This window comes from Oculina patagonica, chromosome 1 (assembly GCF_052425735.1).
Source record: "Oculina patagonica isolate OP01 chromosome 1, crgOcupat, whole genome shotgun sequence".
Lineage (NCBI taxonomy): Eukaryota > Metazoa > Cnidaria > Anthozoa > Scleractinia > Oculinidae > Oculina > Oculina patagonica.
In genome coordinates, this window is record NC_135758.1 from 29,931,617 (window position 1) to 29,946,028 (window position 14,412).

Genomic DNA, 14,412 nt, shown 5'->3' on the forward strand with positions numbered 1-14,412 from the left:
CGTTTATCTTGCCAAATTTTTCCATCTAGAAGTAAATCTTTCTAGTCGAGGGGGGATCTTATAAATGAAAGGGACGGGGATACGCGTCGTTTTGCTCAGGGGTGTAAATTTCGAGGTTTTTTTCTTCAAGTTTACGCGCGCCGCCAGCGTGTATTCTTGACAAGTACTAATTTCATTACTTATTCCCTTCTTTGTCTATATGCAGAACTTCTTAACAAGCAATGGATTTGTCCATCGTGATTTAGCAGCCCGCAATGTTCTTCTTGGTGAAGACAAAGTTGTAAAAATCACTGATTTTGGATTGATGCGACAAACCCATGAAAACGTTTACAAATTAAAGAAAGGGAAAAAGCTACCGGTGAAATGGATGGCGCCTGAAGCACTTTACAACAGTGAATACACCACGAAAAGTGATGTGTAAGTTTGATTACAATGTTGCTGTAAGACGATTCACTTTCACATTTTTTAAAACGTAAAAACTAAAAGCTATTCGATGGACTGTGAAACTGAGAAGCTCTAACTTCTGTACCCTTCCCTTCACAATCATAACCTTTAACTAAGATAATTAAGGCTCGGGCCAAAAGTCAAACTTCACATGGGCAAAACCTATTGTTTTTGGTCATTTGCATTAGGTTCGACTCTTGTAAAGTTCGACGTTTGGCCCCGGCCTAAGAACTTCTGTCAAACTTTTTGTCTTATTTTACTCTCAAGTTTTTTGTTTACTCTCAAGAATACTCTCAAGTTTTTCTCTGGTCCTGGCATCGCATTGTGACCTACTAGTAGAGCATGTAACCCTCAAGCTTGAGGTAGTTTGGCAATGAGTTAGGTGGTTTAGGTAGTTTAGCAGTGATTTTAACGCTAGTGATTATGTATCACAGGCCGTTTATGATTGTGCTAAACCAAATGGTAAAGTTAACCTTAAGGTAAGGTAAGGAAACTTTATTTAACCAGGGTGGCACATTCAGCAACGAGGCTGGTATCTATTGGGGCCCTGGAACGGTAAAATTTTTTACGGGATAAAAGTGTTAAAAATCTAAAAATTTGAACAAATGTTTATAAAAACTTTAAAAAGCATTAACACTAAAGCTAAAGAAAACAAACTCTAAAAAATAAAATTTACAAATAATAATGCCTAATTATCATACTTTTAAAATTATTTAAGGACGGGACACTTTTAACAAAGGCGGGTAAATCTTATTATTATTTCATCCGTTTTGTTTAGGTGGTCTTTTGGAATTCTTCTTTGGGAACTTTCCACAATGGGTAAGGACATGCTTCACTATTCTCTATTTGGACACTTTTCCTGTCCTGGTGCCAATATCAATATGCCTACTTTAATCTGTAACATAATTTCATTACAGGAGGAAATCCTTATCCTGGAATAAACAACAAAGAGTTGCACAATCTTCTCAAGACAGGGTATCGCATGGAGAAACCGGACACGTGTTCTGACAAACTGTAAGTAAAATACCAGTTTTACGAACTCACTCGTTATGTCCGTGAAAAAACTGAGATGCTTTCGTTAAATTCCTCTGTGCTATAGTTACATTTGCCCACCCATCGCAGAGCACTACGCGCAGTAGTTGTTTTACACAATTAATAAACGATATTAATCTAACCTTCCTTTTATCAGATATCAACTGGTGCTAGATTGTTGGAAGGACGAGCCCAGTGAAAGACCCACATTTGAAAGTGCGACGAGATCACTGGAACAAATGATGCAGGAGGACACTCCGTATTTGGATTTTGAATCGCTTGATGAGTCAAAGGCATATTACGTCAACGCGAATCCTTCTGATGAAGATGTCACGGTGTAGCGGCGGAAAGGGACTGGCAATCGGGAGAAAGAACAATAGCTGATAGCGAATTCTAGTCACTGAGATCGTCTCGAAGTTGCTAAGCAGCTGATGGCATGCAAAAGGCGTGACTACTTTGTTACGTCGTCACGCTTTGTCACGAGTGCTCAAAGTTAGAAACTGAATGCGAACAACGAAAGCTTGCAAAAAACCGTCATTTGTTTACCTAAATGGTCCTAAAGTGTCAAAAAACGAAAGACAAATTAAAAGAATAAGATTTATAAGCTTTAGCTCGAGCAAAGTAAAATGACGTTCTTGGTAAATATGACTTTGTAACAACGTATTTATGAGTTGTATTGGATAGTTAGGTTGTGAAATTATTACTGTTGTCTGCATGGCTAACGTAAGACACGTTGTCCCTTTAGACGCCCTTTTACGAGTCAGCCGCCCCTTGTTTTTTATCGCGCAATAGAGATCTGCCAACAATACATTCATTCAGGCAAAAAAAATCCGTTTGTTTTACTTAAACTAAATTCTGACCGACGATCATTGTATTAATTGTATTTTAGGTAGTGTTTGATGGTCTAAACTAAATTTTTAACACGAAAATATTTTTAGCACTTTTAATATTTTTTTAATTGTAGATATACCCCAAAATTTTTAGTACTTTTACTAGTTTATATTTAATGTTCCCAAGTAGTGGCTGTTTACTGCTATTTTAGATTGACTCTTAAATAAAAGTATTCTTCATATATCGTTAAATCCCGTGTATTATTAGCAACCGTTTGCGTGTCTGTGTGCACACACTGCAATGTAGTGCGTGTGCCCGGGGCCTCATAACCCCCCGCCCCCCGACCCTCCCACATCCTCCATGATGATGCCCTCTCAAATCAAATATGTCAGATCTTTCACCCACTAATCTCACAAAAGATGAACCCTTTGAGTTTCTGTGTAACTAAAAGTACTGACGATGTTGTAAATTTTTTAAGGAGTGTGTAGTTGACGTAGAGTATCTGTAATTTTGAAGGTCACGTAAGATTAGTGCATGAGACTCGTATGACAGCTTGAAGACTGGTAACAACTAGTTTTAGTCCACCAAATTATACTGCTCGTTAAAGGTGTAAAATTATTCTTTAGCAAAAATCACTGGATATGATAATCGTTTAATACCACAACGTATATATAATGATTTTTGAATGCTTGAAGTACATATTATTGTTCAGAGAGTATGCTGAATATGGAATGGAATACTTCCAGGTAATTTTAGGACTTAGTGTAGCCGGTAATCAATAAAGACAATAAAACGGAGATGACTTCAGGAGTGCAGAAAAATGATTTAATTGCGGTTTGTTTCTTACGTGACAATTTAACGAGTTTTAACAGCTATTACCACTTCAGGAATGCATTTTTTCATTATTATTTTACATTTAATCGCGTACAAACGAGATCATCTATATTTTAAGTATGTCTAAGTGTTATCAATTCGTATTTATCTTTCCCTTGATTCCTATGGCAGCTATATTAGCGTTGTAGAAAAGATGTTGACTTCATCTTTCAATACCAGTTCCCTGGGGGTGTCGTTGCTATCAACCGTGAAAGAGTTTCGAATAAATTGATCGTCGCTTGCACCAATATCTAAAAAAAGAAGAAAATAAAACAATAAATAAATGGAAATTTGTAGTGGTATTTCCACAGAGTGGCTCTTCATCCACTGTTCCCGATCGAATTGGAATTTAAAAGTGTTGGCTTTTGTGGAGGGAGGAAAACCATGGAACCCGGTGGAAAACCCTCGGAGCAAGGACGAGAACCAACAACAAACTCAACCCACATATGACGCCAGGTCCGGGAATCGAACCCAGGCCACATAAGTGGGAGGCGAGCGCTCTTGCCACTGTGCCATTCCTAGCTGCTCCTCATCAGAGATGTAGCATCAGGTATAAGACTGTAAACAAGCAAGTAACTGTACAACCTGATAGTAAATTTATCTTTTTACTTTAATTTGTTGTTGTTGTTGTTTTATGCTCGTTTACTCCTTATGACAGGCGGACATTGCTTTTATTGCAGTCGAGTTAGCATTCAAAACACATTCAATCAAGGCAGCAACATACAAATAATAACATACAAATAACTTCAATGGATGTGTCACCAAACTTCCTAGCTTATTTCATCCTACAGGCAAATATCGCTTACACACAAGATCCATACCACAGGTTGAATTTGGCGCCCTTTTAGAAATAACCACATGTACAACAACCGTCCACTATGCTGTGCACCAAAACAAGAAAGCGCGCGAAATAGCCTAGAGAACCCTGGTGAGTCTTGCACACCCTTGCAATATTTTTGCTATATCTGTACTGAGATAAGCTTTTGACTCTCAAACAGTCGTTTTTAGGGGTAATCGCAAAAGTACGATCGCCCCTAAAAACGACTGCGTGTGAGTCTATACTGAGATATAAACTACTTGAATGGAAATCGTATTTGAGAAGAAACTTTTGCCTGGATATAAATACGTACGTATCGTTTCAAGTGTATGGTTTAAGAATTAGAATTCTTACCCCGATGGGCAGCTCCGTGGATCAGTCTCTCTATCTATGACCAATTCACTTCTTCGGCACCAATATCTGGGCGGGCAAGCTTCAGTACTTCGTTTTGTCTGGCACACAAACCCTCGAGGACATTCGTCTGTGTCAAACTGTCGTTTTTTCATGCACCAGTACCTGGGGTGACACTCATGAGATGAAGATTGTTCATCCGTTAATTTTGCAGCCTCTTCAGCAATGGCGGACAGAGCCAATACAAGGGCTATAATTGTGACTTTAGGCAACATTCCTTCAAAGAAAAGTATCAACAAACAATTTTAAAGCTTGTTTGTCGGTTTAGTCTCATAGTCAAAGATATAGATGTTTGTGTACCATAGTTAATAGAGGGAAACAGTTATGAAGCCGGCAAAGTTCTTTGTTGTAGGTTTTTGTTTACTATTTTGGGTGTTGACAGTGCACAAAAGGTGACAAAATACAACGGTGGTTACGTGTGTTCATGCAACTAACCAATAAAAACATTGCGATTACGTAACTCATGCAAAGTTTATGCGCGATAAACAAAAGATGTGCACTGCCATGGACAATCATGGACCTTCCGACCTAAATGTTGGTCTCTTTGTTTGCTCATTTTGATGTTTGCCCGGCTTCTAAACCATTTCCCTCTATTATATTAACTATGGTTGTACCACAGGTACCCCAAGCTCTATGTGAGATCTAGATCGTGTGATCTTTGTTCAGCGTTGTGTGAGTGTTGTAATTTGGAATTGTTTTTAATAAAAAAAACCTTACCTAAAGTCCTCTGTCTGTTGTTCTTTCTCCTATGTGGTTTTTGGAGCGATTTAGCGCGATTTCCAGTGAGTTATAGTTCCATTGCCTTCCTCTCTAGGCCTCTCTACATATAGAGAGGAAGGCAGTGGAACTAAAACTCACTGGAATCGCGCTAAATCGGCTGAAAAACCTCACAGCACACAAAGGGAACAACAAAGGAGTTAAGGTGAGTGGTTTTTATTGTAATTCAACGGATATTTTTTCGTTCTTTTCGGCTATATTTATTTCCCCATACAAATCCTTCGCCCCATGTAATTAAGGGAATCTAAGAGAGTCTTGGATTCCGGATTCCGCATCGTGGATTCCGGATTCCAGTGACTGGATTCCGGATTCAATGCCTGAGGATTCCGGATTCCAAAAGGTGCGAGATTAAGGATTCCACACCTTTTAAATCTGTTTTTTAGTGGTACCTCAACAGCAGATTACGCTATTTTTATAGCATATTCAGCTGTTAAGATGTGATGTCGTCTATTTTCTTTCTTTTTTTTAGTATATTAAATTTAAATATACGTAAAAACGTAGAGCGTAAAGCGAGAAAAAAAGTCAATTAAATTACAATATTGATTACTTCGAAATTACGCACGTATTTCTATAGAACAAAGAACAGCTGGACTTACATTTATAATTCCATGCAAAAAGCTTAATCCCTAGCCAGCTGTGTACAGCCGTCCCGCTCCCCTAAAAAAAATCGGGAGGGAACCGTTCCCAGCCCGATTTTTTGAGGGGAGCGGGACGGCTGTACACAGGCTACTTAATCCCGTAAATACTGTTTCACAGTTCGATACGCTAACTTAGCTCGCAGTCCCGCGCATCAAGAGTTTGAGTGAAGAAGCGTGAGGTAACTAGGGGGTCCGGGGGCACTCTCTCAGATACCGGAAAATGCATTTAAAATTAGAAGAAAATAAACGTTCAGCGCTTAAAATATTGCTGTAAAAATGATATATTGCTTAAAGAGGAGATGAATCGGGGTACGCTAATCCGACGATCCGTGCCGTTTTTGGGCCAAATCCATCAATTCGCCACTGTTCTCGTTCAAGTCCAAATCCGCATTACATGAAACCTTTGTGTGGTATAGATTCGCTGCAACGGAAAGTAGATGTTGCTTCTTATGCCAACTGTTTCAGAAGGTTCGTTTCACTGCTTGTCAGTTGCGACAATTACGCCAACATACCGACGAAAACCGACCAAAGTGATCCGGACTTCGTTAAATATCTGTTGCAGGTCAAATTGGTTTTCAGGTTAAATCTGTTTTTAGTCGATTTCAACCAAGGCATTAAAATCTGTTTAATCGCTACTCTAAGTTTCAAGCCTCATGCGAGGCAATCATCAGGGGACTGCCAGAAAAAACGGTTACATTGAAAGAAATTTGAAAATACAGAACAATACAATACATTGTGTGTCACATGTCACGTCACGCGGGAACTTTATCACTACCTTATTGTTACTTATTTTCGCGGGACTTAATTTTCGCGATTTTCGCGATTCTCAAAAAATCGCTAAATTAAAGACCCGCGAAAATTAATTTCAAACGTTTTCTATTGTATTTTTTATGCTAATTACGTATTTTTGGCCTAATTATATAGCTGTCAGTAAATCCTATATTGTCGGCGCAGCTATTTTTCCTTAATTTCTGAGAACTGTCCAATTAGGGATTTAATCAAAACTATAACAAAATTCTCGATCGGTGATTGGTTATCAGCAGCCCGATTTGAGCACTAATAGGACAGTGTACGCGTCATGCTTGTAATTGGACAGTGTAATAGGACAGTTTACGCGTCATGTCTGTGTAATTGGACAGTACGCGTCATTTTGCGCGCGCTGTTGTTGTGCATTTTGTTGAGTAAACTGTTATGTTTTGCAGTTTTTATAAGAACGTTAAACTATTTGACTAAAGGTTAGTTTGTTTCTCAAATTTTGTCATAGTTTTGATTAATTGGTAACAGGACTTCGTGTCGTCCAATTCTGTCTGTAATCATACTCGTGATTAAACAAATTGGACTCCCGCTTCGCGGTCGTCCGATTTTGTTAATCATTCGTATGATTACTGACCGAATTGGACTCCACTCAGTCCTATTACCATTATAAATTTGGATAGTTTCGATTAGGACTTTCAGGTAAAATGCACAAACTGTCCAATTTAAGAAAAATTGGACAGTTTTGTCTCAGCCAATCAAATCGCAGGAAAAACGACATGTGACGGATATCAGCCAATTAGCATTTAGCATAGCGTCAGCCAGGTAAACTTGTCGCATTGTTAGTTGAAAATGGCGGAATTTTTAAGGCAAGTTTGCTACGTTTTTCCATTCCTTTTGAGCTTTTCAGCAATAGTAACAACAAAGAGAAATTTTCTACGTTGTCAGAAGAGGAGCTAGCTACACTAAGAAGCAAAAACTAAGAGCAAAACGCCTCTAATAGTACAAAACTAGTTGGTGAACGTAAGTGCAGCGAAGCGAAGCAAGAAATCTGTCAGATATTCATCGCCATGAGCTAGATGCAATTCTTTGTCGTTTATGCTGAAATTCGAAAAGAAAAGACGGCCATGAAGTATGAACGAAATAGTGGAAAGGAGTATGTCAGATTCAAGAAGTTGTAAAGCTCTTCGGACACTTTGTTTACGACTTTCATTGATTGATGCAGTGTTTTCACTCACTTTGTAGCAAGCTTCGCAAACTCAGGTGAATAAAATTGCACTGTTTTGTTTAAGTTTTATTTGTGAAGACAATAATGCTTTGAGTGAGTTGCATGTGCTGTGTTATGCCTACTATTGTTGAATGTTTTTCCCGTTCTGGACATATAAAAAAGGTTATTGTTTACGCTGGATTGACTCCAGAACTTCGGCGTATCAAATACGAACTTTCCAGTGTGGGATTGACTGACTACAAGCTATATAATTAATATGTAACCGGACTACATGCTTGTCCAATTTGGAAATAATTAGATTCAAAAAATTCCTCTGACAGCCAAATTGGCTGCCCTCGGAATTTTTTTCATCAAATTATTTCCAAATTGGACAGCATGTAGTCCAATTACGTATACAAATCGCGAAAATTAAGTGCCGCGAAATATGCCCGTTCCATTTTCGCAAAATTAAGTTCCCGCGAAAATAAGTAACAATAAGGTAGTTACCTGATAACGTTTTCCAGCTAAAATTTCCTAGCATGTCTGCAACACGATACGGGCTCGTTTCCGGTTTACATAAAATGAAACATTTCTCCCGCAAACACAAATTACATCTCTTGGTAATATTCGAATAAGACCTAGGCTGATTAACTTTGCACCACTTGATGTCATGCTTAGTGTTCTGATCTTTCAAACTCCATTTGTACTTGTAAAAAAAAACAAATTTGAAAACTAACTTTGGGACTTTGTTTGCTTATTATACCGGGCATTCTTTTAACTCTTGAGCGAACAAATTACACGGGTATAAGAGTAATTGTGATTCCCAGATTAGAGACCTCCTGAAGAAAATAACAACCCAACTGGCTTTAAAAGAAGCGAGCTACAGACTGACGTAGCTGTACTTCTGCATCTGTGTATGTGGCGTCTGAAGGAGAGCGTTCAAAATTACACTCCCGCAATTTCCAGTATCAATTAATAGCAACTGTGCCGAAAAAAAAAACACTACTGCCAAATTCTAATTCGATCGGGAAAACACGGCCTCACAAGCTTCTCTGAGCTTTAAAAAGACAGCCGTGTTTAAGTAAAGGTAAGGTAGGGTGATGTTAGAAAAATTCTGTTACACTATCAACGATCTAAAGTAAAACTGCAAACGATGAAAGCTGATTTAATTGAAAACAACGACACCTAATAAATACGTTTTAAAATAAAAATTGCGCATCGGTTTTCGCATTTTCCACGATTCGCGTTATTAACGGTTGGGTCAGCCTTGATATGTCACGTTAAGTCTGTGCAAAGAAACAAATTTGAAAACTAACTTTGGGACCTCAACTGATCTTACCTGATTTTTCTCCGGCAATGATACAGCGTACAGGCATACAGGGTACTATCTTGAGGACGGTTATTTAATTCAAGTGATGATGGGGAATATGCTAAAATGTAATGTTTCTAATACTTTGTTATGACATCTCGAATAAGGTTATTGGTTGCCTAAGGGGATCGGGTAGACCCTGTCCCAAGGTCTCACATGAATGGCTCGTTCCTTTCGAGAGAACAATGTCCCTTGTCCAAGAAATTAACAACAGGAACTCCTACCTACAGTAGAGGACCAATAGAAAAAAGCATTCCGGAATCATGTAAACAGGCCCATAGACTCATTTCAATTCTATGCGTTTTCTGTTGCTTTTAAGAAAAAAAAATAACACTAAAAGACATTATTTTTTGCATTCATATTGCCAAGTTAAAAAAAACATTTAGTTTTCGACCATGACAACGGCGGCTGTCTTACAAGAATTCAAAATTAACGTGGCCGCTTGATCATAAATTTTATGTATATATCATATAGTTTATAAAATAGAAATAGATGAATGTTTCCTTTCTCTTCTCTTCTTTTTATATGTCAGTGTTATCATTATAAGATTCTGGCAACGCGAGACATGTTTGCTTATTATACCGGGCATTCTTTTAACTCTTGAGCGAACAAATTACACGGGTATAAGAGTAATTGTGATTCCCAGATTAGAGACCTCCTGAAGAAAATAACAACCCAACTGGCTTTAAAAGAAGCGAGCTACAGACTGACGTAGCTTTACTTTCGCATCTGTGAATGTGGCGTCTGAAGGAAAGCGTTCAAAATTACACTCCCGCAATTTCCAGTATCAATTAATAGCAACTGTGCCGAAAAAAAAAAAACACTACTGCCAAATTCTAATTCGATCGGGAAAACACGGCCCCACAAGCTTCTCTGAGCTTTAAAAAGACAGCCGTGTTTAAGTAAAGGTAAGGTAAGGTGATGTTAGAAAAATTCTGTTACACTATCAACGATCTAAAGTAAAACTGCAAACGATGAAAGCTGATTTAATTGAAAACAACGACACCTAATAAATTACGCATCGGTTTTGCCCCAGAAATTAACAAAAGGAACTCCTACATACACTAGAGGACAAGTAGAAAAAAGCATCCGAGATCGGGATGCAATTGCTTGTTTTTTTTCCCGACAATTCGCCAACATATCGCCGAAGACCGACAAGAGTGATTCCCCATGTCACGAATGTTTGAGCTAAAGAGAACTCCAGTTTTCTCATCACACTTTAATCCGAAAATCGTAGGCCATTATAAGTCTTCCGAACAGATATTCACCGAAACGGTCTGTTGGGTGCCCCTGACTTATCTGCGATCTGCTGTACTTTCGAGATCCGCGAATCCGCTTGATGTATCGCAAAAAATCCACAATCCACACCAAGTCAGAAATATACATTTTTTAGTGTTTTCTAATGCATCCTCGACCGGAGAGCCTGTTCACAGGCTAATGCTTCCCCATCTCGAATTCCGTACGTATTTCAATCTCCTCAAACGACAAGAAGAACCAGCTCGAACTGAGAATTTCTCGATCGCCGAATCGAAAGGGCACCTGGGAGTCGTGTTACTTCCACAGGGGAACTTCCTGGACAAAACTTCTTAGTGGTTTAACTTCGCCAGATTTCACCGTCAATCAAACTTACCTTTTACCGCTTTCACTATTACCGAATTTGTGGAAAATGTACAGGGATTTTCATCTGTGTCACAAGAATGGCGAGCTCCGCATGGAACCGAAAAGGATAAACACCTCCTGTGAGCATTGTTGACAGTTGAGAGACATTGCGTTACTCTTGGTATAAATTTCAATTTTTAAAGGTCAAAACGCAGCATGATAAAATGGTATTTTTTAACAAATAATGCATGCGCCCTACCAGGATGATCAAAGACCACAACACCGCCGTGTTGATTTAGAACTTGATTTGAATTTAGTAACCAAATATCAAAAATTTACGTTCGCTTTCTGGTTAGCTTCGTAGTTTTTGTAGTGCTCTGATGATAGATTCCGGATTCCACAGGAGGCTGGATTCTGGATTCCACAGGCGGGATTCCGGATTCCAAAGGCCTGGATTCCGGATTCCAAGAGCAAAAAGCGAAATCCTTATAAATATGCAAATCGATCGAATTACGAAACAATACAAAGGTCATCTTTATTGTACTCATATATCGAGCTTTGGCTACCTGTGGTTGTACATGTACTTAAGCTTGTGTTAAATTTCTGTCACGGTTTCTGAATTTAAGATATTATCCACATTATGCTTCATTTGGAGCACATTTGAAAATAATTCAAATTGAACGTTTTGATAGAGTAAACCCAATCTTTCAGCAACTTCAGTTTTCTCATTTTAATTGGTTGTACTTAGAAAAAAAATTAGGCCTGAACAATATAATGACGACCGTCTACACCTAAGGAAGACTGCGCTAATTTTAAGCCCTTCTGCACTGTCCGGCACGATTTGTTATTTTGAAAATTGCTCGCGTGACTTTTGAACACATTCTTTTATTCTGTCTGTGGTTGCCATGGTATTCCGCTTTGATAAAAGCTGCTGACATTGATCTATCTGAAAAAGATTTATAGTATATCAATCCGGTTATTACTTAGTGCTTCGTCAACACTTATAATAACGATAGAAGGAGAATGATTTGTATTCATGTCGTTCGCAGTAAGAATCTCCACTGATAAAATATATAGAACAACGGTTGTCTTACGAATGACGGACCTACGGCCCTTGGATCAGTTGGATTCCAAATTAAATATATAGCAATTTAATGAAATTAAGTCCTGAAAAAAAGATGACAGAAAAGCAATCCAACTTCATCCTTTAATTACCTCGTCTGCGAGACTATGAATCACAATGCAAAGCGATTATTAATCACCCGTTCACACAAGGGTACCTTCAAGAGCACTTTAAGTGCACTTCAAGTTTACTTGATGGGAGTCTTAAAGCCTGAATTAACTATAACGCCTACTCGGGAGGGCTTAGTGACGTACTTCTATGAAATTAGTACGTACTCGCCGAATGTTCCAGTTAGCTGCCCGTCACGTCCAGAAAATAATCTCATCCTTTTAACCAGAGTGCATATAACATTATTTTTTGGTTTTTGCTTAATTGTTTTGTGCAGCTAGTGGAAAATCATCAGTTCTCTCCTCCTAGGTTGTTAGGGTGGAACTTTTAAAAATAAAAGAGGTTTAGCTCTAAAAGTGTTCTGTTTTATCGTTATATAAAAATGCACCTGTCTCTTTAGCTTTATTGATCAATAAGATAGCGGAAACTTATCAAATGCCGCAATTTTCTGATCTTTACGCTGCTGTTAATATACAAAACTGACTTAAAAAAGTATCATTTTGCTCTTTCGACCACAACAACGCAACAACTATTTTATTTTGTTAAAATGACCATTATGTAGGAGCTTGTAGGTAAAGCTCTCAGTCAGAGGTTTATCCAGTAAAGCCAATCGAACTTTACCATTGTGACGTGTTGAACTTCAGTAAGACGGCTTTTAGAAGGACGGATTTTTCTTTGAACTGTTTAAATACTATTCACTCCTTTTCTACTGTTCACTCAAGTTATGCTACTAACTAATCTAAAACGGTAGTCATGTCATTGGGTAACGTTCTTGAACCATAAGTACCGAAAGGTTATCGTGAAAAGCAAACCATAAAAACCTAAAAACACCTACATGGACAATACAAGCAGACAACAATAATATAACAAACAATATAACAAGGGAAGCACTTAAACTTTTTTTTCGCAGAGGCAAAGCCAAGGTCGACCAAAAAAACTCGAACACCGGGAACAATTGATAACCACTTAGACAAAGTAGTGACATGGCTGAGATGTTTCACATTTTCAATATTGGCATTTGGCACATTCAAAATCTTGCCTGCGAGTAAATTCCATAAAGATCTGCTATGCTACAAGAGAGATTAAAGCAAGTTTTCAAGGCGCTTATGATGTTAAAGCAAAAAATAACAACAATCTATGCTTTTTGAACCAGTTATTTATCCGGTAGATAACTTTTAGAACGAACATGAACTAATGTACACCTCCTTCAAGGTGCGACTTTCCAGAACGTTAATTTACAAACGCCGACATACTTATTTCCCTTTCATTGAATAACTATAGAGACCATTGTCTCATGCCTTGTTCTAGAAAACATTAAATTCGTTTTCCGCAATCCTGTACCTCAGTCAAGATGTAACACGTCACACTTTTGAAACCACTCTGGCAGTTTTCTCTGTTTTAATTTGCCGATCATGTCGAACACGGAATACTAAGGAATTCAAATTCTATGCGGTAAAACACAGGGGCAGACACCGAATGATCCGAATCAAGAAATGGTAGAAGCTTTTTTTGAAAAAAGTATGTTTTCACGCCAAACACGTTTATCAGAAAAAAGGCTTCAAAACTGAGCTCTTACCGTGTCAATTAAGCTGCTTCTTGCATTGGGAAATGAAGGCAATTGAGATTAATTTGTGACAGTAATTCCCCAGTAACACCCAGCTATCAGACGAAATATTACAAAAAAGTCTTGGAATGTCAATGTTATGCTTTTCAAAATTTTTTTAGACCGCATGTGCGCATGTGCGAGCAATTACATGGACCACTCAGTTCGATTGTTTATTAACCAATCGGATGAGAGTAGATAACTCGGACATGTATCCAGAATAAACCCCACGGGCCGACAATAAATTCGATGTTCAACACTAAGTTCGACATTTTCTGGGTAAACCTGTTGACATTGCATATTAGCCTGAACATAAAGTACATTATAAACTTTATTTTAGTTTGATCACTGCAGTACATGTGGTTGATTTTAATGAACAAGCTACTTTATGCATTTGAGTCGGAACAAACAAAAGGAATTTCAATGAGAAATAAAATATCTGTTGACCGCGAAATTTTCAACAGCCGAAGATTTCCCGCAAGGGTCATCTGTATGCTTTCGATTGTTTCTTTAATGATGGAATCGAATGGCTAACGCGGAGCAGTAAAACAATCACTTAAAAGGGATGTTTGTAAAAACTAACACAACTTTATCTGTTGGGATTTTTTTTCAGCTTAATATTAAAAGTGGCAGAAACTTTTAGGGAACCAAATCTAATCACCAGTACGCCATTTTGCGCGTTGGTTTTGCCTTTCCGAAAATCGTAGCTGGCGTTTTTTCAGAACCTACAACAACATTTTTGCCTCTCCAAGAAAAACAGCCATTATATCCCATATCACGAAAGTTCAAGATGAAATTTGACTAAAGAAAATCTGAGGGGATTACAA

General features: G+C 38.1%; 2 protein-coding genes across 3 annotated transcripts in view; one reads left to right on the plus strand and one right to left on the minus strand.

Annotated features, from left to right (window-relative positions):
• The window catches only part of LOC144662599 (uncharacterized), a 56,582-nt gene extending 54,034 nt beyond the window's left edge, over positions 1-2,548 (plus strand). The window contains exons 16-19 of the mRNA XM_078523463.1: positions 206-417; positions 1,223-1,263; positions 1,362-1,458; positions 1,634-2,548. Of these exons, the coding sequence (XP_078379589.1) occupies positions 206-417; positions 1,223-1,263; positions 1,362-1,458; positions 1,634-1,817 (534 nt within the window). The 3' untranslated portion in view covers positions 1,818-2,548. The remainder of the gene's footprint in view (positions 1-205; positions 418-1,222; positions 1,264-1,361; positions 1,459-1,633) is intronic.
• A 562-nt stretch (positions 2,549-3,110) lies between these two features.
• On the minus strand, positions 3,111-13,700 carry LOC144663181 (uncharacterized). 2 transcript variants are annotated; one of them, XM_078524112.1, is made up of 3 exons: positions 13,559-13,700; positions 4,352-4,625; positions 3,111-3,431 (listed from the first exon to the last, which is right to left on the minus strand). In XM_078524112.1, the coding sequence occupies exons 2-3, from the start codon at positions 4,621-4,623 to the stop codon at positions 3,383-3,385; spliced, it is 321 nt and encodes a 106-aa protein (XP_078380238.1). In that variant the 5' UTR covers positions 4,624-4,625; positions 13,559-13,700; the 3' UTR covers positions 3,111-3,382. The 2 variants fall into 2 exon arrangements, with proteins under 2 accessions (XP_078380238.1, XP_078380235.1); XM_078524109.1 differs by lacking the exon at positions 13,559-13,700 and adding an exon at positions 9,123-9,196.
• Between the last annotated feature and the right edge of the window lie 712 nt (positions 13,701-14,412).

Bases quoted from the DNA above. Each gene is read 5' to 3' on its own strand.
- LOC144663181 (XM_078524109.1), bottom strand. From the start codon at position 9,159: ATGCCTGTACGCTGTATCATTGCCGGAGAAAAATCAG. The intron at 4,626-9,122 runs GTAAGATCAGTT...TTTTCTTTGAAG, and splicing joins CATTGCCGGAGAAAAATCAG to GAATGTTGCCTAAAGTCACA. The intron at 3,432-4,351 runs GTAAGAATTCTA...TTCTTTTTTTAG, and splicing joins CCACGGAGCTGCCCATCGGG to ATATTGGTGCAAGCGACGAT.